The 26,591-nt window shown below is 61.3% G+C and overlaps 2 protein-coding genes across 6 annotated transcripts; one reads left to right on the top strand and one right to left on the bottom strand.

The window, feature by feature from the left end:
- The first annotated feature begins 222 nt into the window (after nucleotides 1-222).
- Nucleotides 223-13,862, top strand: INTS11 (integrator complex subunit 11). Of its 5 annotated transcripts, none has more exons than XM_029065609.1 (18): nucleotides 223-298; nucleotides 2,615-2,751; nucleotides 3,349-3,446; nucleotides 5,018-5,091; nucleotides 7,580-7,808; nucleotides 7,976-8,074; nucleotides 8,176-8,210; nucleotides 8,395-8,533; nucleotides 9,199-9,263; nucleotides 10,850-11,039; nucleotides 11,268-11,351; nucleotides 11,705-11,794; nucleotides 12,023-12,185; nucleotides 12,598-12,705; nucleotides 12,841-12,902; nucleotides 13,048-13,190; nucleotides 13,306-13,435; nucleotides 13,658-13,862. In XM_029065609.1, exons 2-18 carry the CDS (start codon nucleotides 2,724-2,726, stop codon nucleotides 13,721-13,723), a joined length of 1,803 nt encoding a protein of 600 aa, XP_028921442.1. In that variant the 5' UTR covers nucleotides 223-298; nucleotides 2,615-2,723; the 3' UTR covers nucleotides 13,724-13,862. The 5 variants fall into 5 exon arrangements, with proteins under 5 accessions (XP_028921442.1, XP_028921443.1, XP_028921441.1 ...); XM_029065610.2 differs by lacking the exon at nucleotides 223-298 and adding an exon at nucleotides 1,416-1,537 and having other exon boundaries at nucleotides 13,075-13,190; XM_029065608.2 differs by lacking the exon at nucleotides 223-298 and adding an exon at nucleotides 1,416-1,537.
- A 72-nt stretch (nucleotides 13,863-13,934) lies between these two features.
- On the bottom strand, nucleotides 13,935-26,299 carry PUSL1 (pseudouridine synthase like 1). Its single transcript, XM_029065614.2, has 8 exons — nucleotides 26,171-26,299; nucleotides 21,425-21,482; nucleotides 20,932-21,119; nucleotides 19,236-19,385; nucleotides 18,873-19,049; nucleotides 15,222-15,273; nucleotides 14,619-14,781; nucleotides 13,935-14,355 (listed from the first exon to the last, which is right to left on the bottom strand). The coding sequence occupies exons 1-8, from the start codon at nucleotides 26,227-26,229 to the stop codon at nucleotides 14,327-14,329; spliced, it is 876 nt and encodes a 291-aa protein (XP_028921447.1). The 5' UTR covers nucleotides 26,230-26,299; the 3' UTR covers nucleotides 13,935-14,326.
- Nucleotides 26,300-26,591: the final 292 nt, after the last annotated feature.

Below are 26,591 nucleotides of genomic sequence, written 5' to 3'. Positions count from 1 at the left end.
GGGCCAACAGCTTGCCCCGGATCGGGACCAATAGGAACCCAGGGGGCGGGGCCAACAGGCGGCCCCGGGGTCGGAGCCAATAGGAGATCAGGGGGCGGGGCCAACAGGCCGTCCGGGATCGGGACCAATAGGAAGCCAGGGGGCGGGGCCAACAGGCGGCCCCGGGGTCGGACCCAATAGGAGATCGGGGGCGGGGCCAACAGGCCGGCGGGGGCGGGGCCAGACGGGCGCCGGCAGGGGAGGGTGGGGGTCCTGGCGTCTGCCGGCCGTGCGCCTGCGCGGGGTGGCCGGAGTCGCTGTGAGTACGGAAGCCCGCGCGGTCCGCTCCGGGGGCAGGCGGGGGCCTCCCTGTGGTTGCCCCCCGTGACAGCAGCGATGCCCCTCCGCCCGCCTCTGCGTGGGGGCCTCCCCGAGGGCCCGGCCGTGGCCATGGCGGGGGAGCGGCCGCGTCCTCCTCCTCCTCCTCCCGCCCCCCCTCCCCCGGCCGCCCTCCTTTACGGCAATCCGGCCCTGTCATGGCGACAGTAGGCCTTCGGCCCAATAAGAACATATAAAGAATTGGTATCGGTTAAGCGCTTCCGATGTGCCGAGCGCTGTTCTAAGCGCTGGGGTAGACCCAGGGGAATCAGGTTGTCCCACGTGGGGCTCACCGGCTTCATCCCCATTTTACAGAGGAGGGAACTGAGGCCCCGAGAAGTTAATAATAATAATAATAATGTTGGTATTTGTTAAGCGCTTACTAGGTGCCGAGCACTGTTCTAAGTGCTGGGGGAGACACGGGGGAATCAGGTTGTCCCACGTGGGGCTCACCGGCTTCATCCCCATTTTACAGAGGAGGGAACTGAGGCCCCGAGAAGTTAATAATAATAATGTTGGTATTTGTTAAGCGCTTACTAGGTGCCGAGCACTGTTCTAAGCGCTGGGGTAGACAGGGGAATCAGGTTGTCCCACGTGGGGCTCACAGTCTTCATCCCCATTTTACAGAGGAGGGAACTGAGGCCCAGAGAAGTGAAGTGACTTGCCCACAGTCACACAGCCGACAAGTGGCAGAGCCGGGGTTCGAACCCATGACCTCTGACTCCCAAGCCCGGGCTCTTGCCACTGAGCCACGCTGCTTCCCTAATAATGTTGGTATTTGTTAAGCGTTTACTACGTGCAGAGCACTGTTCTAAGCGCTGGGATAAATACAAGGTAATCAGATCGTCCCACGTGAGGCTCGCAGTCTTCATCCCCATTTTACAGAGGAGGGAACTGAGGCCCAGAGAAGGGAAGGGACTTAATAATAATGTTGGTATTCGTTAAGCGCTTACTAGGTGCAGAACACTGTTCTAAGCCCTGGGGGAGATCCAGGGGAATGAGGTGGTTCCCCCGTGAGGCTCCCAGTCTTCATCCCCATTTTACAGAGGAGGGAACTGAGGCCCAGTGAAGTGACGTGCCCACAGTCATCCAGCTGACAAGGGGCAGAGCCGGGATTCGAACCCACGACCTCTCTGGTTTCCAGCCACATTCCATTTCTGGACATTTTGCCGCTGCTCATGTGAGTTGGGGCCATTGGAGTTCCCAAGCGCTTAATGCAGTGCATTACCGTGACTGTAATGAGCATCCCCTTTCCCTCTGCTCCTCCCCCTCTCCCTTCCCCTCAGCACTCTGCTCATTTGTATAGATTTCTATTACCCTATTTATTCTGTTAATGAGATGTTTATCCCCTTGATTCTATTTATCGTGATGATGTTGGCTTGTTTTTGTCCATCTGTCTCCCCCGATTAGACCGTGAGCCCGTCAATGGGCAGGGATCGTCTCTGTCTGTTGCCCCATTGTCCATTCCAAGCGGTTAGTACAGTGCTCTGCACATAGTAAGTGCTCAATCAATACGATTGATTGAATGAATGAATGAACATTCAGTCGGCTCTCGACAAGCACCGTCATTATTACAATATTCCTTTTTGATTACAAATTAAGCCCTGCTCCTTGAGGTGGGTATGATTTCCTCTATTGGGCAGTTATGGAGAGAAGCAGCGTGGCTTAGTGGATAGAGTCCGGGCCTGGGAGTCAAGGACCCGGGTTCGAATCCCAGCTCCGCCACTTGTCATCTGTATGACCTTGGGCGAGTCACTTCACTTCTCTGGGCCTCAGTCACCTCATTTGTAGAATGGGGATTAAGAGTGTGAGCCCCATGCGGGACGGGCACTGTCCAACCCGCTGAACTCGTATCTACCCCGGCGCTTCAAACAGTGCTTGGCACACAGAAAGCGCTTAACGAGTACCACAACTATTTATTATTATTTCAGTTACTCAAGATGCCAGTGGGTGGGTCAGCAGGCCCTCTCCCCGTAGCGGCCTGCCCGGGGAATGGACCCACATCTGAGAGCTGATTACAGATGACTCAATCTATCAGTGGAATTTATTGAGCTTTTACTTTTATAACTATTTATTTACTCTTTATTGACCTTTTACTATTTATTGAGCTCTAACAGTACTTAGAGCACTGTTCTAAGCAGACGTTCCCTGCCAACACTGAGCTAGAGCCTGCAGGAGCCCGGGGAGGCTTTGGCTGGCTGCGGTCCTCCCGCCCCTTCTCGGCCTCGGCCTCCAGCTCTCTCTCCTCTCGTTTCAGATCCCCGAAGCTCCAGTCGTTGGCTCTGGCGTCACTGTGACCCCGAGTTTGGGGACGGCGGGACGGCCCCCAGCCGTCCGCCTCGCAGACGGCCGCGGCCGCCACCGGGATGCCTGAAATTAAAGTCACCCCCTTGGGTACGGAGGGGAAGGGCGGGAGTGGAAGCAGGCCAAGGAGAGGAGCCCCGGGAGGCCGGGAAAGAGTGGGAATGGTGGGTCCTCGGGCCGCCCGGGGTGCGGGGCTGGGTGGGACCCGGCTGGAAGGCGGGGGACCACCCGCGGCCCCCCGGAGAACCTCCCGCTGCCCAGCCAGGGGCCCGGCTAGACGCTGCGGGGACCCGCCACGTGGAGGGCGGGAGACCTGCTGGGGGCACCCGGCAGGGGCAAGCTTGGGGCTGGAGGGTGGGAGGGAGGCAGATGGGAGGACGTAGGCCCGGTCGGGGTAGTGGGGCTCGGACAGGCACCTAAGGTCCTAACCTAAACCGTAACAGATCCTGGACCGATTAGGTTTTGACTCCGTGCCGGTGCTAGGGTGAGCTGTGAGCCCTTATCTAGCCCTGTGCTTTGTAAAGTGCCTGGCACATAGCGCTTAATGAATTTTATTATTATTTCCCCTGGCTCACCCACCCTCCGTGGGGATCAAGGTGGGGCGGAGCTGGCCAGGGGGAAGCCGGGGTGGGATTTACCCCTGCCCTCGCTGCCTCCGCCCCAGCAGCCCGTTTTCTCCGGTTCCAGGGGCCGGGCAGGATGTGGGGCGCAGCTGCATCCTGGTGTCCATCGCGGGCAAGAACGTCATGCTGGACTGCGGCATGCACATGGGCTACAACGATGACGTGAGTTCCGCGGCGAGCCGGGAGGGGCTGGGGGCGGGGACGCCGACCAGGGGCGTTGGGAAGGAAGGGGCTACAGCAATCTCGGACCTTCTCGCTGCCCCTCTCAGAGGGTCTCGAGGAGACGGGGCTCTTCTTTAGGTCACTTCTGTCAATTGATAATTATATTTATTGAGCGCTTTCAAGGTGCAGAGCACTGTACTGAGCAGTGAGAGTACGGTACAACAGCATGAGCAGACGCGTTCCCTGCCCATAAGGAGCTTAGGGTCTGGTTCGAAGAGGATAAATGTGTCCTGATCGGCTCCCTGGCCTGAGCAGCCCAGGTCCCCTGAAGAAACTGTGTTCTAGTTGATCTCCTGAATCCCCTTAGGGATCCTTCCTAAATTCCCGCTTAGGGAAGGACCAGCGACATTTGACTGTCCACCAGTGGCCCGGCGTGGACCATCCAGCACCCCACCTCCGATCGATCAGTCGATTTCGATGAGCACTTACTCTGTGTGTAGAGCCCTGTACTAAAAACTTGGGAGAATACAACAGTGTCACAGAGTTGGGAGGCGTCTCCAGATTTGGTTCTGAACCTTCTTCTTGCCGTCTTGTCCTGGTTGTATGTGCGTGTGTGTGTGTGAGAGAGAGAGATTGATTTTGATCGATTTGGGGTTTGCTCTGTCCCCCCACTTCCTGGTTCTGGAAAGCCCAATCCTGCCCCGTCAGGCTAGGTCTGTCCAGCCTAGAGCCCCGGCCCCTCCAGTCTATCCCAGGCCGAAGCTCCTTCGTCCCCCGGGTTTTTTTTTCTTTTTAACTCGTCGAGCGTGTGAGGTCAGGGGGCAGCCCCCCTGCAGCCTTAGAGGCAGACCCGGTGCCAGGGAGGGGGACCTGTTCTCCTGCACCCACATGTTGGAGGGTGTGCTTGTGGAAGTGTGTGCGTGTGTCTACCCCACGAGAGCTACAACCTGAGATCTGGTCGGTGGGACGGGGTGGAGAGGTGGCTCCGGGGAACGGCCTCTGATGCCCCTGTGACCCCCCCTACCTGGGGCCCCTTCTTGCCCTCCCCAGGGCAGGTCGGTGGCAATGTCTCTAGTCTTGGGACTTCTTTGCCTTCATTCATCCAGTCATTTTTATTGAGCGCTCACCGTGGGCAGAGAGCCGTACTAAGCTCTGGGGAGAGTTCAGTACAGCAATACACAGATTCCTTGCCCACAGCCAGCTTACAGGGACTCCCGGCCGCCTGCCGTCCCGACCCACAGAACCTGCTCTTCTTCTCCCACACCAGGACTGGTGCCCGCCGGGAAGGCTGCAGCCCGATAATAACGGCGGTATTCCTTAAGCCCATAGTAAGCGCCAAGCAGCGTACTAAGCACTGGGGTAACTAAGCACCGGGGTAGATAGAAGGTAAGCAAGTCCCACGAGGGGCTCACAATCAAAGTAGGGCATGGGCACAGGCCGTCCAGGCTGGGGCCGTGGAGGTGAACGCCCCAGTCCGGTGCACTACTCTGCCCTCCGCACCCCCGCCCTTGGCCTGGAGGCCACCGGGCCCACCTTCCACTGCCTCTCACTCTTCTCTCCCCGCTCCGCAGAGGCGCTTCCCGGACTTCTCCTACATCACCCAGAGCGGGCGGCTGACCAACTTCCTGGACTGCGTGATTATCAGGTGGGTCCCGTCGTGCCCGCTCAGCTGGGGCACCTCTGTTCCTCCGCCCGGCCCTCTACGCCAGCGGCGAAGGGCACGGACGAGGGCGGAGGAGATCTGGCTTGTTCGTGGCCCGGGGAGGAGCCGAGGGCCGGGAGCCACGGGTTCTGTGGGCGGTGACGGCAGCTCCCACCGCTGTGACCCCCAGCCCCGGCCCGTCCTGGACGTCCTAGGCTTCCACTCTCCCTCCCCCCCGCTGCGACCCCCGGCCCTTCCCGGATTCCCAGGCTGCCGCTCTCCTGCCCCCCGGTCCCGGCCCCCCCCGAGTCTCGCCCAGAGCGCCGGTCCCGGGCTTGTCCCTCGGCGGCCGGTGCCGAGGTGGGTAGTCTGGGCCTTCCTGCAGCGCCCCAGAAGATTGGGGGCAGGGCGTTAACTTCCAGTTCCCCGCCAGCGCTGATGGGCCATGCCGGGGCATCGGATTGGGATTCAGGACCTCCTGAGGGCAGCGGTGAAATCACGGACCCCCGTCTCTAGGGTCTACCGGCACCTAGGGCGTCTGGCTTCTCCGTGACGTGGGCACAACAGACACATGCGGTTTTACCCTCTCTGAGTTCTCTGCGGCAGAGTTAAGCCCCACCCTCCAGCCCTCCTCCCCCCTTACCTCTCGCCTTCGTGGAAGTGATAATAATGATTGCAATATTAATAATGGTAATTGTGGTATTGGTTAAGCACCTACTCTGTGCCGAGCACTATGCCGAATGCTGGGGTAGATAGAGGATGATCAGATTAGGCACTGTCTCTGTCCGATATGAGACTCGCAGTCCAAGAGGGAGGGAGAACATACATTCATTGAATCGTATCTCTGGAGCGCTTACTGTGTGCAGAACACTGTACTAAACGCTCGGGAGAGTACAGTACAACAATAGACACACTCCCCGCCCTAACGAGCTTACTTTGAATCCCCAGGTGAGGTAACTGAGGCCCAGAGAAGTGACTTGCCCAAAGGCACACAGCAGACAAGTGGCAGAGCCAGGATCAGAACCCAGGTCTCCTGACTCCCAGGCCCGGGCTCTTGCCGTTAGGCCACACTGCTTCCCCAGCAGGCGTATCTTGGAGAGCCAGTGGCTTCCTGAGGGTGGACTGTAAAATGGGGATAATAATACCCGAACCCTACCTCACAGGGGTGTTGTGGGAGACAGTGTGGCCTAGTGAATGGGCCACAGGCCTGGGAGTTAGAAGAACATGGGTTCTAATCCTGACTCTGCCGCTTGTCTGCTCTGTGACCTGGGCGAGTCACTTCACTTCTCTGGACCTCAATTACCTCATCCGTAAAATGGGGATTAAGACTGAGCCTCATGTGGGACATGGACAGTGTCCAACCTGATTACTTTTTCTCTACCCCAGTGCTTAGAACAGTGTCTGGCGCATAGTGAGTACTTAACAAATATTATTAAAATAAGCAATGTAAGGGACTTTGATAATAAAAGCAATAAATAGAACTGAGAAACAATGTGGCCTAGTGGAAAGAGCCCAGACCTGGGAGTCAGAGGACTTGGATTCTAATCCCAGCCCTGCTGCTTGTCTTCTGTATAACCTTGAGCAAGTCACTTAACATCTCTGGGCCTCAGTTACCTCACGTGAAAATGGGGATTATTATTATTAATGGTTTTAATAATAATAAAAAATAATTCTGGTATTTAAGCACTTACTATGCGCCAGGCACCATACTAAGCTTTGAGGTAGATACAAGCAAATCGGGTTGAACACAGTTCCTCTCCCACATGGGGCTCACAGCCTTCATCCCCATTTTACAGTTGAGGTAAATGAGGCACAGAGAAGTGAAGTGTCTTTCCCAAGGCCACACAGCAGACGGGTGGCGGGGCCGGGATTAGAACCCAGGTTCTTCTGACTTCCGGGCCCCTGCTCTATCCACTAGGCCACGCTGCTTGAGAGCTCCCGGGGCATGGACTGTGTCCAACCTGATTATCTTTTATCTACCCTTGGGGTTAGAATAGTGTCTGGCACGTAGTAAATCTTTAACAAATACCTTTTTTTAAAAAAAAACAAACTAGACTGTGAGCCCCACGTGGGCCCTGATTACCTTGTATCTACCCCAGTGCTTAGTACAGTGCTTGGCATACAGTGAGCGCTTACAAAACACCACAACCTGGCAGGGACACCCCAGACTGGCAGGGAGTCCTGCGGGTACCTGTCTGCTTGCAGTCTTGAGGCAGGATGGGCACCGGACCTGGGAGAGAGGTCGGGGGCCCAGCCCGACCCCTGGGCCGTGGGGAGGGGGCTGGCTAGTTGGCGCCGCCGGGCATTTTGTCAGTAGTGCCCTGCGCCCGGGGCCGTGCCCAAGCGGGCAGGCCCCCAGGCCGGTCAGCGCGTCCGGCCCTCTGGGGTGGAGCTCTCGGCTGGGCGCCCGGGGACCCTGGAGCCGGGCTCCCTCCCTCCGTTCCTCCCATCCTGACCCGGCGGCTCGGCCTCCCCCTCCACCCCGTCCCAGCCACTTCCACCTGGACCACTGTGGGGCCCTGCCCTACTTCAGCGAGATGGTGGGCTACGACGGCCCCATCTACATGACCCACCCCACCAAGGCCATCTGCCCCATCCTGCTGGAGGACTACCGCAAGATCACCGTGGACAAGAAAGGGGAGACCAACTTCTTCACCTCGCAGATGATCAAGGACTGCATGAAGAAGGTGGTGGCCGTCCACCTCCACCAGACCGTCCAGGTGCCGCCGGCCGGGGGGTGGGGGCAAGGATGCAGAGCAGCCTTGGTCTGTCTTGGGGACGGGGTCTCAGAGAGGGGCGGAGGGGAGGAGCTGGGCCTGTAGGAGGTGAAGGTCCCCCCTCCCGGGTCCGTCCCCTGCCTGGCGGCGCTGACGTCCTCTTCCCCCAGGTGGACGAAGAGCTGGAAATCAAAGCGTACTACGCGGGGCACGTGCTGGGGGCCGCCATGTTCCAGATTAAAGTGGGGTCCGAGTCAGTGGTGTACACGGTGTGTGCCCGTCCCCGGTGGTTGGGTGGGAGGGGGCTTGTGGGTGTTCATCTCCAGCTCATCGTCCTCCTCCTCACTCCCCCTCCCGTCTCCCCGTCCAGGGTGACTACAACATGACTCCGGACCGGCACTTAGGGTAGGTGACGCTCAGGCCGGGCTCGGGTGCCGCTGTCCATTCCAGGCGTCCACCCTGGGAGCAGTTGGGCCAGGGGCCGCCTCGGTCGGCGGCGCGGGCCGGGGTTAGCCGAATGTGGTAGCCACGGCCCCCCCGGCTCACCCTGGCTGGGGGCGGGGCGGGACCACCGTCGTCTCCCTTCCAGGGCCGCCTGGATCGACAAGTGCCGGCCCAACCTGCTCATCACCGAGTCCACCTATGCGACGACCATTCGAGACTCCAAACGCTGCCGCGAGCGGGACTTCCTGAAGAAGGTCCACGAGACGGTGGAGCGAGGCGGGAAGGTACTGTCCGGGCTGGGCCCCGGGACCCTGGATGGCTAGGCGGGAGGGGTGGTCACAGCCGAGGCCGAACGTGCCAGGAGACCCGGGTGCGAGCGCTCCACCCTGCCCTCCCCGGAGATCGCCGGGGCAGTCCGAAGACCCGAGCGGGTCCCAGGCGAAGTCGGGGGTGCTTCCTGGTTGCCGGTGGGCTTTACGGCTGACTCGAGGGCCGGGCGACTGCATTCGGGGGGCAGGGGGGGTGGGCCCGGACCCAGTGGGAGCGAGGCCCCCGTCTAACTGACAACTTCCCTTGGCCTGAGTTCGGTCTGGGTCCCAGCAGGTGGGCTCGCTGGGTATGGGGAGAGGGCAGGCTGGTCTCACTGGGCACTAGGAGGTGGTGAACTGGTTTCGCTGGGGCTGAGTAGGGGGCAGGCGGGTCTCATCGGGCTGGCTAGTCTCACTGGCAGGGGGCGGGTTGGTCTCGCTGGGTGTGAGGAGGGGGTGGACTGATTTTTCTGGGGATGGGCTGATCTCGCTGGGCCCGAGCAGGAGACCGACTAGTCGCCCTGGCGGGGGCGCGTTTGGGCTCACTGGCCCTGGGCAGGGAGTGAACCAGATGGGAGTCGGGAGGGGCCGGGCTGGCCTCGCCGAGTGATGCCCACCTGGCACGGGCCGTTCTCCCGTAGGTGCTCATCCCCGTGTTCGCCCTAGGCCGCGCCCAGGAACTCTGCATCCTGTTGGAGACGTTCTGGTAAGAGCTGGTGCCATCCCTCCCTTTGGCTCGGGGCGGGATCGGGGGGCTGTGCTGGGGGAGCGAGGTTGCGTGAGTGTGCAGCCTTGCCAGCCCAACGGTCACCCCAGGCCAAGCGTATGGAGCGCTTGGGATATTCCGTCTTTTCACTTTAGCCGGCTCCCGTTTTTGTCCATTGTGTCCCTGCCCGTCTCCCTGTTGGACCATAAGCTTCCAGGGGGCAGGGCCTGCGCCTTCTACTTTTATCGGACCCTCCCAGGGGGCCAGCGCGGCGCTCAGTAAATGCTGTCGAGGGGGACTGTGGTGGGAACGTAGAGGAATCGGGAGCCGCCAGCCATCAGTGAAGAGCTCCCTCGGCTGCTAGGCTTTAGCTCCTTGGGGGCCTGGATCCTGTCTATTAACTGTTATATTGGATCAATCAACTGTATTTATTGAGAGCCTACTATATGCAGAGCACTGTTCTAAGCGGTTAGGAGAGTCCAGGACAACAGAATTAGCAGACACATTCCCTGCCCATAATGATCTTATGCCTAGAAGCAGCGTAGCTCAGTGGAAAGAGCAGGGGCTTGGGAGCCAGAGGTCGGGGGCTCTATTCCTGGCCCCGCCGCTTGTCAGCTGTGCGACTTTGGGCAAGTCCCTTCACTTCTCTGTGCCTCACTTACCTCCACATGTAAAATGTAGAGAAGCAGCGTGGCTCAGTGGAAAGAGCACGGGCTTTGGAGTCAGAGGTCACGAGTTCGAATCCCAGCTCTGCCACTTGTCAGCTGTGTGACTGTGGGCAAGTCACTTCACTTCTCTGTGCCTCAGTTCCCTCATCTGTAAAATGGGGATGAAGACTGTGAGCCCCACGTGGGACAACCTGATTCCCCTAGGTCTACCCCAGCGCTTAGAACAGTGCTCTGCACATAGGAAGCGCTTAACAAATACCAACATTATTATTATTATTATTATTAAAATGGGGATTAGGACTGTGAGCCCCATGTGAGACAATCTGATTACCTTGTATCCTCCCAGTGCTTAGAACAGTGCTTGGCACATAGTACACACTTAACAAATGCCATCATTATTATTAGCAGTACAGTACTCTGCACAGACTAGGCACTCAATAAGTACCAGCAATTGATCATGGGTTCGAATCCCGGCTCTGCCACTTGTCAGCTGTGTGATTGTGGACAAGTCACTTCACTTCTCTGGGCCTCGCTTACCTCATCTGTAAAATGGGGATTAAGACTGGGACCCTCACTTGGGACAACCAGATGACCTTTGTATCTACCCCAGTGCTTAGAACAGTGCTCTGCACGTAGTGAGCGCTTAACAAATACCAACGTTATTATTATTATCTACAGTGACGACAGCTTCGGGCAACGCGGCCTCCTCACTGCTCTGTGGGAGACCCGGTTGGGGGATGCAGCCAGGGAGGCGTAGGGGGCTGGAGCGGGTCAGTCGCTGGAGGCCGGGGGGGGTCCCCTCTCCGGCGTGGGCCCCCGTGGCCCCCTGCCCCCCCTCCCTCTGGTCACCGGCTGGTCCGATCCGGGCCGGGAAGGGAAGGGGGCCCGGGTTGACGCCGGGGCTCGGTGCGTCCTCAGGGAGAGGATGAACCTGAAGGCCCCCATCTACTTCTCCACCGGCCTGACCGAGAAGGCCAATCACTACTATAAGCTCTTCATCACCTGGACCAATCAGAAGATCCGGAAGACGTTTGTCCAGAGGAACATGTTTGAGTTCAAACACATCAAGGCCTTTGACCGGGCGTTCGCGGATAACCCCGGCCCCATGGTGGGTGTGGCGGCCGGGGAGGGGCCGATGGCCAGTGATCCTGGGGTGGACTCGGTTGGCCCTCGGGTGCCCGGGGCGGGAGAGGTGCGGGTCGGCCCCCGTCCCGGAGGGCCGGCCCGGCGGGGAGATGTCGTCGCGAGCCTGCCGGGCGATGCCCCCCCGCCGATCTTCCTGCCTCGCGGCGGGAACCCCCAAGCTGACCCCTCGGGCCTTCTCTCGGCGGCGCAGGTGGTGTTCGCCACCCCGGGGATGCTACACGCCGGCCAGTCCCTACAGATTTTCCGCAAGTGGGCGGGGAACGAGAAGAACATGGTGAGTCCGGGGCCCGGGCTGGACCGGAGGGCCAGTGGGATGACCGGCGATCGGGGACGGGTGGACTGATGGACCAGCGGACTCTCCTAGTAGCCCCGGGCCGGATGACCCCGACCCTTTGGTTGAGCTCCGGTTGTGTCGGCACCAGGTTGACGGGGGTGGTGGTCGGCGTCACGGCAGGGACCCCCACCTCTCCCAACCTTCCTTTTACACCTCCCGGAGGGTCTGGGTTCCCAGGAGTGGCCCGAATGGGGGGCACACCTGCCGGGACTGAGAGGGCGGTGCCCTCGCCCCTCCCCCCTGGAGCCCCGGTGGGTCTGCCGCCACCCTGACCTTGGCGGTCCGTCCCCCAGGCCATCATGCCGGGCTACTGCGTGCAGGGCACTGTCGGCCACAAGATCCTGAGTGGGCAGCGCAAGCTGGAGATGGAAGGGCGGCAGATTGTGAGTTGGGGGCGGTTTTGGGGGCGGGGAGGGGGCGGCGCCGCGGGGCTCCCTGTTGCGCCCAGTGCCCGGCCCCCCTTCCGGGCCTCACTGCAGTCCCTGAGAACGGGGTCCCAAACAGCCCCCCCGGGGAGGGAGGAAGGGGCGGTTCCCGGGCATCGCTTCAACGGTGGGGGTGGGCCCTCAGACCGCGCCAGGTAACGTGGGCATCCTCTGCCCGGCCCGCAGCTGGAGGTGAAGATGCAGGTGGAGTACATGTCGTTCAGCGCCCACGCCGACGCCAAGGGCATCATGCAGCTGGTGCGGCAGGCCGAGCCGCAGAACGTGCTGCTGGTCCACGGGGAGGGCAAGAAGATGGAGTTTCTGAAGCAGAAGATCGAGCAGGAGTTCCGTACGTGGGCACCCCCCGCCCTCTTCCCCCCGTGCCCTACTGACCTGGGCCTGCGGGAAGGTGGCCAACCTGAAGCCTTCCCCATTTTTATGTGGGGGGAGGGTGAACCCAGCTTGGGTTTCTGATTCCTCTGTGGCAAGGTCTTCCCCTTGACTTTCAGGCCGGGAGGCGCGGCGTAGACCACCCTGGGGGTTGCGGGGTAGGAGCCCGGGCCGGCGTTCCGCGGCAGGCTGGGACTGGGAGAAGCCGGGAAGCGAGCCTGGCGGACGGGAGCTCTCCCGGGATGGCCGAGGGAGGGACAGAGGAACGCGGCAGGCAGTTGAGGGGGGGGTCGGGACCGGCCCCTCAAGGGCCCCACATGCGTGCCCATCCCATCGGCCAGCCGGCCTCCCGACTGAAGTCTGCTTGGCAGGAGTGAACTGCTACATGCCCGCCAACGGGGAGACCGTCACCCTGCTCACCAACCCCAACATCCCCGTGGGCATCTCGCTGGGCTTGCTCAAGAGAGAGACGACGCTGGGTAACGTCCACTTCCGGGGGGAGGCGACCCGGGGACCCCGACTGCCACCCCTCTTCACCTCCCGCCTTCCCACTCCTCACTCCCGGGGCGGGCTGGCACCAGTCCCGCCCCTGCTGATGCCCCTGCCCCCCGCAGGTGTCCCGCCAGACCCCCAGAAGCCCAGGCTCATGCACGGGACGCTGGTCATGAAGGACAACGTGAGCACCGGTTTCAGGGCTGCCACCCGGCCCGGGCGGGACGGGGGCGGGACCCCGAGGGAGGGATGGGGGCAGGGGTTGGCTGATCCCCCGACAAGGGCCGCTTCCCCCAACCCCCCCCCCCCCCCCCCGATTCCCGTGGCAGAGCTTCCGCCTGGTGTCGTCGGAGCAGGCGCTGACGGAGCTGGAGCTGGCGGAGCACCAGCTGCGCTTCACCTGCCGGGTGCACATCCAGGAGGCCCGCAAGGAGCAGGAGGCCGTGCTGCGCGTCTACAACCACCTCAAGGGGTGAGAGCCGTCCGGTCCGCCCCGCCACCGTCGCCCCGCCGGGGAGGAAGCCGCGGGCCTCCCCCGGCCCCACGCTGAAGCCCGCTCTCGCTCTCCTCCCCCCCCCGGCCCCCAGCATCCTGAAGGACCACTCGGTGCAGCACCTGGCCGACGGCTCCGTCGTGGTGGGGTCCATCCTCATCCAGGCCACGGCCCACTCGGACGACCCGGCCACCAAGGTGCTGCTGGTCTCCTGGACCTACCAGGTATACCTCTCCCTCTCCCCCCGGCGCCCCTTCCCCCCCAAGGCTCTCCCCCAAGCCCAGGCTGGGTGGAAGGGTCCCACTCCACCTCCGGAAGAACCCAAATCCCCAACTCCCCTCCTCGTCTCAGCCCTGGCTCTGGCTGGATCCCACAGCTCTCCCCGGTCGGGGGCCGTTGTTGAGCGTCCGGGCCCTGCTCACCCACTCTCCGGCTCTGCCCTGCAGGATGAAGAGCTGGGCAGCTACCTGACGGCACTGCTCAAGAAAGGCCTGCCCCAGGGCAGCGGCTGAGGGCAGATGGAGGGGCGCGGGGAAGAGCTGGGCAGCTACCTGACGGCACTGCTCAAGAAAGGCCTGCCCCAGGGCAGCGGCTGAGGGCAGATGGAGGGGCGCGGGGAACATTTTGTAATAAAACACTGGTAGAAGCCGAGATGGGGGGGGCGTTCCGTTCTGAGACCGGTGCCCATCCTCCCCCACAGACGAATGCGACGGTGCGACCACCCAGTGGGGAATCGTAGGTCCTTTTATTACCCATAGTCTTCTCCCACCGTAGCTGCGGGACAGCAGCCAGCTCGGGGGGCACCCAATCGAGACTTCTCCCGGGTCTGGGTTCCCGTGGGGTGCCGGCCGGCCACGGCCGCTTCTCTTCCGGTGGCCTTGCCCTGCCACCTGCGAATGGAAGAGGCACCAGGCCCAGCCCTTTAGTCCCGTCTCCCCGGGTTCCAACCTGGCCGGCATCGGAGGGAAGGGCTGCGTGAAGGCGGGGGTCAGGTGGCAGAGCTGCTGCTAGGTCCCATCCCCTGGCGCCCGAGCCCTAGGCGGAGTCACGGCAACCAGACGCGTGGCTGGCGGCAGTAGCACTCTTCTTTCCACAGGGGTCCCGCTCCGGCTCTCTCACGCTGGGACTGCGTCGCTCTCCCAATCTAGAGCAGAGGGAGGGGCGGGCAGGCTCACTAGGGGAAGGGGATCTAGAGAGCGGGCATCCGCTGGGTGGAACAGACCCCCGTCCCTCAGGAGAGGGGAGGAGGCCGAAACCCACCCTGGGGCAGCTCTGGGGGGGGTCGGCCCCACACCCTGTCCCAGTCTTCCTGCTCAGTCCACCCAGGCTGCCCGCCCTCCCAGAGGGGTCCTACCCACGGAAGTCTGTACGCCCAGGATGGGGTTTGGAGGGGGTGTGGGGCCTTACCCAGGTCCCGGTACTGGACCGACTTGAGGAACAGCCCCCAGGCTGGCACGATCCTGATGAACGGCTGGGACGGGGGGGCGCCACTGGCCAGCATGTCCCGCACCTGCTGGGGGCGGAGCAGCCCCTGGCCCACGGACACCAAGGCGCCCGTCATCCTCCGCACCTGCAACGTCACGCGCTTCTGGGATCCCCTGGCTGGTCCCAAGATTGAGGGCCAGGAGCCACTCCGTCCCCCACCTCCCTAGCTCACAGCGGCCTTGGTGGGGTGGGGGGGGGGGGGTCTGGCCCTGGCCCAGCTCTGGGGGCTTCCTAGCTCCAACGGGGCAGAGGAGAGGCATGACCCCGGATTTAGAGGTCCTGATGGTGCCCTCCACACTGCCCAGGAGACGGGGGGGGGGGCCCAGTGAGCTGGCCAGCCAGGAGGGAGGGGGATGGAGGGGATGAGCCAGGTGGCCTTGCTTCTCCCTTCCCTCCCCAAGAAGCTACTATGGATGACAGACGGGGCTCCACTCTCCTCTGAAGGGGCGGCCTCCCTACGACCCTGACCGTTCACCTCCCTTTCTCCCAGCCACCGGGCCCTGCTGACCGCCCCCGAGCCCGTACCTGCTTGTACAGGAAGGACTGGCTCTCAAACTCCAACTCCCAGAACTGCAGCCTACCGAAGACAATATAACAATTATTGCGGTATCTGTTAAGCACTTACTATGTTCCAGGCACTGTACTAAGCGCCGGGGCGAATACAAGCAAATCGGGTCAGACGCAGTTCCTGACCCATATGGGGCTCACAGTCTCAACCCACATTCTACAGACGAGGTAACTGAGGCACAGAGAAGTGAAGTGACTTACCCAAGGCCACACAGCAGACGAAGCGGCGGAGCCGGGATTAGAGTCCAGGTCCTTCTCTCGGGCCCCTGCTCCGTCCACTACGCCATGCTGCCTCCACAGGGACTTGGGAATTCCCCCGCTGCCATTTGGGAAGTAAGCCCTTCTGCCCACTGCCCCCTTCAGACCTTCTCCCCCGCCCCACTCAAAGCTGCAGGGACGGTTCAACCAAAAGGGTGGGGGGGGGGGCGCAGAGGCCGAGGGGGTTCGGGAACTAAGTGGGGCCGAAACTCATCTGGAGGCGATGAACGGATGGACGGCCGCGACTCTGTCCGACTCGACCAGCGGGCTGCCTTTGACGGCAGCGGACCTCCCGCTTCTCCTGGAAACGCTTTCTGACCTCGGTGTCGCCAACCCCGTTTTCTCTCCTGGTTCGCCTCATCTCTCCGGCCCCTGCCTCGCAGCCTCTCCTCTGCCTCCTCTCAGGAGTGGGAGAGGCACGGGGGCAGTGTGTCCTTTCTCTTCTTTTACACTGTCCCCTGGGCCGCTAATTAGCTCCCCTGGCCTCGACGACCGAGGCGAAGCTGACACCTCTCGAATCTACCTCTCCTCTGCAGTGCCTCATTTTCTCCTGCCTCCAGGACATTTCCACACAGATGACCCGCCGGCACCTCAAGCTCAATTATATCCCAAACCGGACTCGATTTACCGACCGAACCCTCTCCTCCTCCAGACTCTCCCGTCACGTTGACGCCGCCACCGCCGCCTTCCCTGTTTCTGAAGCCTGCCACCGTGGCGTTATCCTTGTGTCCACCCCCAACTTTTCAACTCCCATCTTCATTCTGCTGCAGGATTCTCTCGGTTTTTTCCTCCGCGACATTTCTAAGATCGGCCTCTCCCTCTCCGTCCAAACGGTCACCACCCTGATTCGCCCACCGGACGTAGCCTGCCGAACTGTATTTATCGGGCACCCTCTCTGCGCGGAGCACTGTACTAAACACCCGGGAGAGTTCGACAGAGGTAGCAGGCACCCTGCCCTCGAGGAGTCGACAATCTAGCGGGGGAGACGGACACTAAAAGAAACGACAGCTAGGAGGAAGACATCGAGTATGTATGAAGTATATAACGGGAAGAGGAAAGGAGGCCTGAATATTCAAGGTTGTGGATGACACCGGAGTGGCAGATGGGCGGGGAGATGAGAAATAAATCAGGGAACACCCCCTGGAGGAGTTGGAGGACTTTAAAACAGGGAGAGCGGCAGTCTGCCGGATGGGCAAGGGGAGGGAGCTCTAGGCAGGAGAGAGGCGTGCAGGAGGTTAAGCAGCAGCCTGGCTTAGTGGCAAGAGCACGGGCTTAGGAGTCGGCAGCCGCGGGCCCTAAACCTGGCTCCGCCACGTGTCTGCTGTGTGACCTTGAATGAGTCGAGTACTTTCTCTGTACCTCAGCTCCCTCACCTGTACAATGGGGTTTTAGACTGTGACCCCCATGTTGGACGCGGACCCTGTCCGATCTAATTAGCCTGTACCTACCCTAAAATTAGTACAGTGCCCGGCATATAATACCACCATTATTATTATTATTGTATGGCGCTTGCGTACCATTAAAAAAAAAAAAAAAAGAGAAAAGAAGGAGGCACAGGGATCGGTTAGTTGAGGGGAAACCAAGAGTGGGAGCTGGGGTGCAGTGGGAGAAGAGAGTAGATAAGTGACAGCCGACTGAGGATGGTGAGGACTTCCCGCTTAACGCGGAAAAGAGAGGGCAACCCCTGGAGGAGGGGGAAGATGGAAGCAGAATATTTTTCAGCAAAGGGACCTGGACAGCAGACCGAACTAAGGATTGGAGGTGGTCTCCCCTCTGGTCTCCCCGAACGCTCCCACCTCCAGGCCTGGAAGTCGTCGGCAATGAAAGGTGTGTGTGGTGGTGTGTGCCGGGGGGCATATCGCCCGCCGGGATCTGTGCCAACACAGTGCACCAGGCCCTAACTGGGCCAAACTGGATTTTGCTGGGGTGGGGGCGTGGAGGCAGCGCAGCGACTCCAGAGGAGTCCTAGGGTCACGGCCAAGAGCCTCCGTCTGTCTCATGTCTCCTGGCCTCGGTTTCTCCACCTGATCAACAGGCCCCGGACCCCTCAACAACTCCCTGCCTGGGACCCAGACCACCCCTCGTCCAAGACAGATCGCAACTCAACCCGGGCATCAGAGACGGCCTCACTGCTGTCGCCCTTGTCCAGTGGACAAGGTTAGAGCGTGGCCCCGGGGGTCAGAAGGACCTGGTTTCTAATCCCGGCTCTGCCTCTTGTCTGCTGCGTGACCCTGGGCAAGTCACTTCATTTCTCTGGGCCTCAGTCATCTCATCTGTAAAATGGGGATCGACCGAACCCCGTACGGGACAGGGACGGTGTCCAACTTGATTAGCTTCCATCTACCCCAGTGCCCAGCAGAGTAAGCGCTTAATAAATATTAAAAAAAAAAGTGGGGGGGTGGCCCCCCACAGGAGTGGGTGGATAAAGGAGGTGGTCAGAGAGATGCTGGGCCTCTCCCACCGTCCCTGGCAGCCGTCACCCCCCCACCCCGGTGCCGACGGGTGGACAGAATGGGCATTATCCCCACCCCCTCCTCCTCCCCCGGTCCCCTGCACATCTGCAGCGGCGACGGAGCCAGAGGGGCGGCTCTGCCTCGGCCCCTGCATCCGGCCGGGGAGAAAGCGGCTTTCATTTCCCCCACCTGCCGGTCTACCCAACCCTACACCCAGCTGGAGCGGAGCCAGGGATGCGGGGGAGAGGGGTCTCCGAGGACAGGACGCCCCCTTCCCCTTCTCTCCCCACACCCCGGGCCCAGCTCTGAAACCCAATGCCAGGTGGGGCCCAGGGGCAGAGGCTGAGCGGCCTCGCAGCTGCTGTTGCTGCAGTGACCGCTGCCCCGCTCCCTGATGTGGGGGTAAAATAATAATAATGATGGTATTTAAGTGCTTGCTACGTGCCAGACATTGTTCTAAGCGGTTAATGATAATAATAATAATAATACTGATGCTATCTGTTAAGCGCTCACTATGTGCCAAAATTGTTCTAAGCGCTGGGGTAGATACAAGGTAATCAGGTTGTCCCATGTGGGGCTCACAGTCTTAATCCCCATTTTACAGATGAGGGGACTGAGGCACAGAGAAGTTAAGAGGCTTGCCCAAGGCCACCCAACAGACAAGTGGTGGAGGTGGGATTAGAACCCACGTCCTCCGACTCCCAAGACCGGGCTCTTTCCACTAGGCCACGCTGCTTGGAAGATTCCAACCCGGCACGAGCCCTAATTTAGCTGCAAGTGTGAAACCCAATCCGCCCTCAGAGGCCCGGTGGGACTGGCGGGGCGGGACAGGGAGGAGGGGTTCGGGGGGCCGGGGCCAGGGCGCCTGCGTCCCCCCGATCCCAGACCCCCGACGAACCTGCAGTCGCTGTGGCGGGCGAGGGGGCCCGGGGGCCCGGGGACCACCGTGGCCCGTACCAGGGTCTTCACCGGGTTCCTCCAGGCGTCACACTTGCCGGTGGAGCGGAAGGCGCTGAAGTCGTGGGTCCCCACCAAGTGCCCGGCGGCTTCCTGCATGGCCGCAACGTCCAGCTGCCTGGGTACACCGCGGCGTGAGCCACCACGGGGTCGGCGGAGGGCCGGCTCCCCGTCCCTTCGCTCCGCCGACCTCCCGTCTGTCCCGCCGTGGCCCCCGACACCCCTCCGGCCTCCCTACGCCGCACTCCCGTGTCCCCCTCCCCCAGGCCCCGCCATCCCCCCGCTCCGGACCCCCCGCTCTCACGTGGCCCGGGTGACCCAGCACAGCTTCCGCTCCCACACCGGGAGCTGATGCAGCCGGGAGCAGCCGGAGACCAGCCGGTAAACGTAGCGCCGAGACGTGGCCGAGAAACGGGCGTGGAAGTCGTCGGCCACACGGACGGTCCGGAGCACCCTGCGCAGAGAGGAGGGGGTCGGGGGGGGGGGGGGGAGCCCGGCTGCCGCCGCAGCGAGCCGCACTCGAGGTGGGGCCGGGGAGGCGCCCCTCCTCTGGCCGGCCTGGCGCGGTGGGGGAGAGGAGCAACGCCGTGCAGGCGCCGGGGGCCAGCGGAATGGGTGAGCCGCCAAGGGGGGGACTGCCACGACTCCCCCCGGACCGAGCCGGCGGCTGCTCTGGCGCAGGGGAAGTGGGGGAGGGCAGTGGGGTGGGCGTCAGCGCTCTCTGGTTATGTAACTGCTCCACTGGAGCTCTGCAAGGCCCCCACGCCCACTCCGCGTTCCCAGCCCAAGGAGGCTCGCCCTCACGGGCGGCTCACGCCCCCATCGCGCGCGCCCACTCACGTGTGCCCGTGCAGGGACACGGACACACCCACGGGGTCAGCAGGTGCACCCAGATGGGGAGCCCAGAGATGACCACAACCCAGAGTGAGCACGGAGGAAACAGTCCACTCTGAAGCGGGAGAGATACGAGCCGGACCCAAGGAAGCACTTTCTGGCCATGGGGGGTGGCGGGGGAAGGGGTTGGCATTGGCCTCAGGAGAGGCAGTCGTTTTGAGACTGGGGCAGGGGGCACTGGGCTCAGTAAAAATACTTGTGAAGCGCTTTCCATGTGCCAAGCACTGGTCTAAGCGCTGGAGTTGCTACAAGTTAGTTAGGTTGGACACAGTCCCTGCCCCTCATGGGGCTCACGCTCTTAATCCCCATTTTACAGATGAGGTAACTGAGGCTTAGAGAAGTGAAGGGATTTGCCCAAGGCCACACAGCAGACATGTGCAGAGCCTGGATTAGAACTCAGGTCCTTCTGACTTCCAGGCCTGTGCCCTATCCAAGTAAGCCACGCAAACTTCTCCCAGAATCCTGCCTCTCGGGTCCCCCCCGCCCGACCCCCGTGTTCGTGATGGCTCTGTGCTGAGTTCCAGCGGGTGGAAGTCCCCCGCCCCCCCCAATAATTAATTATGGTATTTGTAAAGCACTTACTACGTGCAAAGCACTGTTCTAAGCGCTGGGGTAAATACAGGATAATCAGATTGTCTCACGTGGGGCTCACGTTTTTTTATCCCCATTTTTGCAGATGAGCTAATCGAGGCCCAGAGAAGCGAAGCGACTTGCCCAAAGTCACACAGCAGACAAGTGGCGGAGCCGGGATTAGAACCCAAGACGTCTGCCTCCCAAGCCCAGGCTCTTCCCACTTAGCCACGCTGCTTCTCTAATACGTCCGGATCCCGGCCTGGACTACCAGAGCTGGAAGGAGTCGGCCAGTGGCTTCCTTTGGCACGAGAAACTAGGCAGGGCAAAGTGAAATCAGGCCGCGGGAGAGGAATGTTGAGGCCCGAGCGGGACAGGGAAGAGCAACGTAGAGAGGTCAGAGGGCCAAATGGCGGATTCTGATCTCCCACTCAGGCCTCTCCGTAGGGACCCCGGCCCGGCCCCCCACCGGCTGAACGCGCGGCCCGGCGTGGCGGTCGTGGCGGTCTCTCTGCCCGGGCCTGGGTCCCTCTCACCTGATGGCCGGGTGCTCCAGGTGGCGGTTGAGGATCTGAGTGAGGAGGTGTGGGGGGTGGGGTTCGCGACCCTCCGGGCGGCAGACGTCTATGTGAGCTGAGTTGCAGAGGGCGTGGGCCCCGCTGTCTGTACGGCTGGAGATGGTGAAACCGACGGGCTCCTCGCTGCCCAGCCGTTCGGCCGCCCGCTGGGACGGGACGGAGGGAGGGAGGGAGGGAGGAGAAGGCCGGGGGGGTTCAGCCCGGGCGGGGCGGCTCCATCCCACCACCCCCTGGCCTCCGTCCAGCCTGACGGGGCCCACCGGCCCGGCGGTCAGAGACCTCGCCGTCCCCGGTCCCCCACCCTCCAGGGGTCCCGGGGAGACCCGGGCCGGACCCCGACGCGGCCTCGGCCACGGGGGGGGGCCGGGCCGGATGTGGGGGTTCCGGCTGGCGTCGGCCCTCCTCGCTGAGGGGCTTCTCCGTTGAGTTGAAGCTGCAGCCGGGCACTTACCTCTAGGTGGTTCTGGACCCCGGACCCTGCCTGAGGAGGTTTAACGGCCATCACACCACTGGGAGAGAGGAGGAGACGGGGTCAGTGGCCCACCTGGGGCCCGGGAGCGGGCGGTCACTCCCGCTGACCCGAGTCGAGCTCCCGGGCCGCCGAACCCGGCCAGGCCCGCGGGTCCCGAGACCCAGACGACGGACTGTGCCCGAGGGACAGGGTCTGCTCCCTCTCCTCCCGACCTGTCCCGAGGGTCATCGGGTCCAGTCCCCTGCTCCACACAATCGCCCCCCCCCAGGGGTGGATGGCATCCCTTCTTTCCTCAGAGGGACGGAGGCGGCACCTTCTCGCCATCCCCATCCCGGGTGGCCTCCTCATGGCAGACGGCCAGAAAGCCCTTCCTTGTGTCCAACTGCTGGCTCCCCCACCGTCGTCCTGAGGGGGCAGGGGGCCACGAGGGCTATTTTGGGCTTCTCTGGGCCCATCCCCATTGGGGTGGTTCCCCCGCCGGCAAAGTCTTTAGTCGGTTGTCACCCCCTCGACCCCCCGGTCCACCACACTTGTGGCAGACGGCCCGACTGGTCCCCTAAGACCGCCCCAATGAACCCCGGCGACGTGGGCAGGATGGGATCCACTCGCCCCGGAGCGCGGCCTGCTCAGCAGGCCGGGGAAGGGGGTGCGTGATGTGACCGTGACACAGTCCCCGTCCCTCACCCTTTTCAGGGCGCCACACCAGTCCCTGGCCATAAACAGTTTACGATGGGGCCCGGCGGACTTGTGAAACTGAGGTCACCCAGGGGTCGTCTTGTCCACCCCCCCCCCCCCCCCCCCCCCCCCGGCTTCCACAGAGCACTGCCCCAACTCAATCCCAGCGGATGGACAAGTTCTGGCACCTTTCCCGGGGGGGAGGGGGGTCATTTTCCTCCGACTAGTGACCGCCAGCCTATCCCCCTTCCTATCCTCTTCCCAGGGAGTGAGCCCCCTACCCTCGGGCCCCTCCTGCTCCACGCTGGCCAGCGGAGACACCGAAAGCCAAACAAACCGGCTTCCCCCCTCCAATGTTTGCCCAGCGGCTTCCTGGAAGCGTTTCCGGGACAGGAGTGACGCCAGATCCCGAATTTAGCCCCAGACCCCGGGCCGACCCGGGGCCCGGTTTACATAGAGTCGAAACCCCCGCAGCTGCAGCCGTGGCTGGCCAGCGGTGGGCCCCTCACCGCTCCCCGGCCAGGGCGTGGGAATCGGGAACTGCCCTAGATAATAATGCAATAATAACGTTGGTATTTGTTAAGCGCTTACTATGTGCCGAGCACTGTCCTAAGCTCTGGGGTGGAGACAGGGGAATCGGGTTGTCCCACGTGAGGCTCACAGTTAATCCCCATTTTACAGATGAGGGAACTGAGGCACAGAGAAGTGACTTGCCCACAGTCGCGCAGGACCCCGGACACCCCCAGACCCCGAATCCTCACCCTCCAGGAGTCAATTCACGGGGCCTGGCTGTTCCTGGCCACACTCGGGGCTGTTTCCCCTGCACAGTGATAACCACCATGGTATCTGTTAAGCTCTTACTATGCGCCAAGCGCCGTACTAAGCACTGGAAGAATGCCTTCCCTCCTCCTCCTCACTCAAGCCGGCCCCTTCCCTTCTTCAAGGTACCACTCCGAAGCCCTCGGAGCGAAACGGCTCGGAGAAGCCCTCCGCTGCCAGGAAGCCTTCTGTGATTGCCCTCCCCCCCCGCCTCCCCCGCAACCGATCTTTCCGCAAACCTCGGGGAATACTGACGACACCGGGCCTTGCCTGCGTCTTACGACTGGCAGCTCTTCAAGGCCGGGGACTATGTCTCTGCCTCCCTGTCCCTCCCCCGGGGCCCAGAACACCAACGTGTGCACGCCCGCGCCCGTGCCGTGGGTTGCTTTTCCTCCTTTGGAGCAGTAGTCACTTGAGCGTCGCTTGAGCCAGTCAATCATTCAATCGTATTTATTGAGCGCTTACTGGGTGCAGAGCACTGTGCTTAGTACTTGGAAGAGTACCCTATAACAGGATTAGCAGACTGCCTGCCCATAACGGGTTTACACCTAATACTGTACCATAAACAAGTACAGTGAGAGCAGGGAGCCTGTCTCCATTCAATAGTAATTATTGAGCGCTTACTATGTGCAGAGCACTGTACTAAGCGCTTGGAATGGACAAATCGGTAACAGATAGAGGCAGTCCCCGCCCTTTGACGGGTTTACAGTCTAATCGGGGGAGACGGAGGGACAAGAACAATGGCAATAAATAGAATCAAGATCAGCTCCATCCAACACTGCGGGGGCACAGGGGGAGGGCTGTAGGTTTGTGTATATGAAGACGGTACTTGTTAAGCGCTTATTATGCGCCAAGCACTGTTCTAAGCACCGGGATAGATACCAGGTAATGAGGTTGTCCCACGTGGGGCTCCCAGTCTTCATCCCCATTTTACAGATGAGGGAATTGAGGCCCAGAGAAGTGACTTGCCCGAAGTCCCCCAGCTGACGAGTGGCGGAGCCGGGATTAGAACCCATGACCTCCGACTCCCAAGCCCGGGCTCTTTCCACTGAGCCACGCTGCTTCTCTGTGGGTGTATATGTGTGTGTGTGTGTTCAGATCCGCAGACTGGCAATTTCTCGGGGGCAGGGAGGCAGTCTCCTCTCTTAGATACACCTCTAGACTATTACCTCCTTGGCGACAGGAAATGTGTTTACTGCTATAGCGTACTCTCCTAAGGGCTTGGAATGAACAAGTCGGCAACAGATAGAGACGGTCCCTCCCGTCCGGCGGGCTCACGGTCTAATCGGGGGAGACGGGCAGACGAGAACGATGGCAATAAATAGAGTCAGGGGGAAGAACATCTCGTAAAAACAATGGCAACTAAATAGAATCGAGGCGATGTACATTTCATTAACAAAATAAATAGGGGAATTCTAATTCCGGCTCTACCACCTGCCCGCTAGGTGACCTTGGGCAAAGCCTGTAAGCTCGTTTTGGGCAGGGATTGTCTCTCTTTATTGCTGCACTGTACTTTCCCAAGTGCTTAGTACAGTGCTCTGCACACAGTGAGCGCTCTGTACGATTGAATGAATGATGATCTGCCACCCGGCCTGCTAGGAGTCTCCAAGGAAAGGAGACACCCCCTCCCACCCTATTCCCTGGGCCCACGGTGACCTTCCCTCGGCCCCCAATTCTCTCTGATTCAGAAATCCATCCCCTCGCCCCCTCCTACCTCACCTCCCTTCTCTCTTTCTCCTACCCACCCCGCAGGCTCCGCTCCTCCGCCGCCCACCTCCTCGCCGTCCCTCGGTCTCGCCCGTCCCGCCGTCGACCCCCGGGCCGCGTCCCCCCGCGGTCCCGGAACGCCCTCCCTCCTCACCTCCGCCAAACTGATCCTCTTCCCCTCTTCAAAACCCTACTTAAAACTCACCTCCTCCAAGAGGCCTTCCCAGACTGAGCTTCCCCTTTTCCCTCTGCTCCCCCCTTCACCTCCCCTCAGCTAAGCCCCCTTTCCCTCTGCTCCTCCTCCCTCCCTTCCCCTCCTCTCAGCACTGTGCTCATTTGGATATATTATTTATGACCCTATTTATTTTCTCAATGAGGTATACATCCCCTTGATTCTATTTGCTTCTATCCTGCTTTCGTCCTGTTCCGTTTTGCTCTGCCGTCTGTCTCCCCCCGTTTAGACTGTGAGCCCACCGCTGGGCAGGGATGCTCCATCTGTTGCCGAATCGTCCATTCCAAGTGCTTAGTCCAGTGCTCTGCATATAGTAAGCGCTCAATAAATACTACCGAATGGTCTCCATCTTTTGCCCAACTGGACGTTCCAAGCCCAGTGCTCTGCACAGAGTAAGCGCTCAGTAAATACTATTGAAGGAATGCAATCCGAGGGCAAAAGGTAATTTGAGAAGCAGCGTGGCTCGGTGGAAAGAGCATGGGCTTTGGAGTCAGGGCTCATGAGTTCGAATCCCAGCTCTGCCACTTGTCGGCTGTGTGACTGTGGGCGAGTCGCTTCACTTCTCTGGGCCTCAGTTCCCTCCTCTGTAAAATGGGGATGAAGGCTGGGAGCCCCACGTGGGACAACCCGATGACCCTGTATCTACCCAGCGCTTAGAACAGTGCTCGGCACCTAGTAAGCTCTTAACAAATACCAACATTATTATTCACTTCTCGGGGCCTCAATTCCCTCCTCTGCAAAATGGGGCTGAAGACTGGGAGCCCCACGTGGGACAACCTGATGAACCTGTATCTCCCCCAGCGCTTAGAACAGTGCTCGGCACCTAGTAAGTGCTTAACAAATACCAACATTATTATTATTATTATTCTCTGGGCCTCAGTTCCCTCCTCTGCAAAATGGGGATGCAGACTGGGAGCCCCACGTGGGACAACCTGATGACCCTGTATCTCCCCCAGCGCTTAGAACAGTGCTCTGCACACAGTAAGCGCTTAACACATACCAACATTCTTCTCCTTCTTCTCTGGGCCTCAGTTCCCTCCTCTGCAAAATGGGGCTGAAGACTGGGAGCCCCACGTGGGACAACCTGCTGACCCCGTATCTGCCCCAGCGCTTAGAGCAGCGCTCTGCACCCAGTAAGCGCTTAACAGATGCCAACATTATTATTATTATTATGCATTTTTGGGCCGGCCTTAACGATTTCCCCGAAGGTGGCAGGAGGCCTAGGTGGTCCCTCGCTCCCTCTTGCCTTTGGCGGCCGTGGGGCAGGACCCCGCTTCCCAGCGGGCACCTACCGAAAGTCCGTGCCCAGGTATTGGAAGAAAACGAGGTATCGAGCGGGGCGGCCCGCCATGGCCGGGCCCGGGAGCTGCCCGACGCCTGCAGCACCGAGCTGCGGCCCTGACCCCACGCCCGCCCGGCGCATGCGCGACACCCCCCTCGGGGGAGGGGGAGGCAAGGGGCGGGGCCTCCCCGCCCGTCAGCCAATGCGCTGCCGTCCTCGGCCTCCTGTGGGCGGGGCTGGAGAGGGGGCGGGGCCTCCCCGTCCAACAGCCAATGCGCTGTCGCCCTCGGCCATAGGTGGGCGGGGCTGGAAAGGGGGCGGGGCCTGCCCGTCCGTCAGTCAGGCGCTGTCGCCCTCGGCCCTCAGAGGGCGGGGCTGGATAAGGGGGCGTGGCTAAAAGGGGGGCGTGACCGGCCCGCCCGTCAGTCACG

The sequence above is a fragment of the Ornithorhynchus anatinus genome, chromosome 5, assembly GCF_004115215.2.
Source record: "Ornithorhynchus anatinus isolate Pmale09 chromosome 5, mOrnAna1.pri.v4, whole genome shotgun sequence".
In the NCBI taxonomy this organism is placed as follows: domain Eukaryota; kingdom Metazoa; phylum Chordata; class Mammalia; order Monotremata; family Ornithorhynchidae; genus Ornithorhynchus; species Ornithorhynchus anatinus.
The sequence above is the reverse complement of the archived record's forward strand: the minus strand, read 5'-3'. Positions and strand labels throughout refer to the sequence as shown.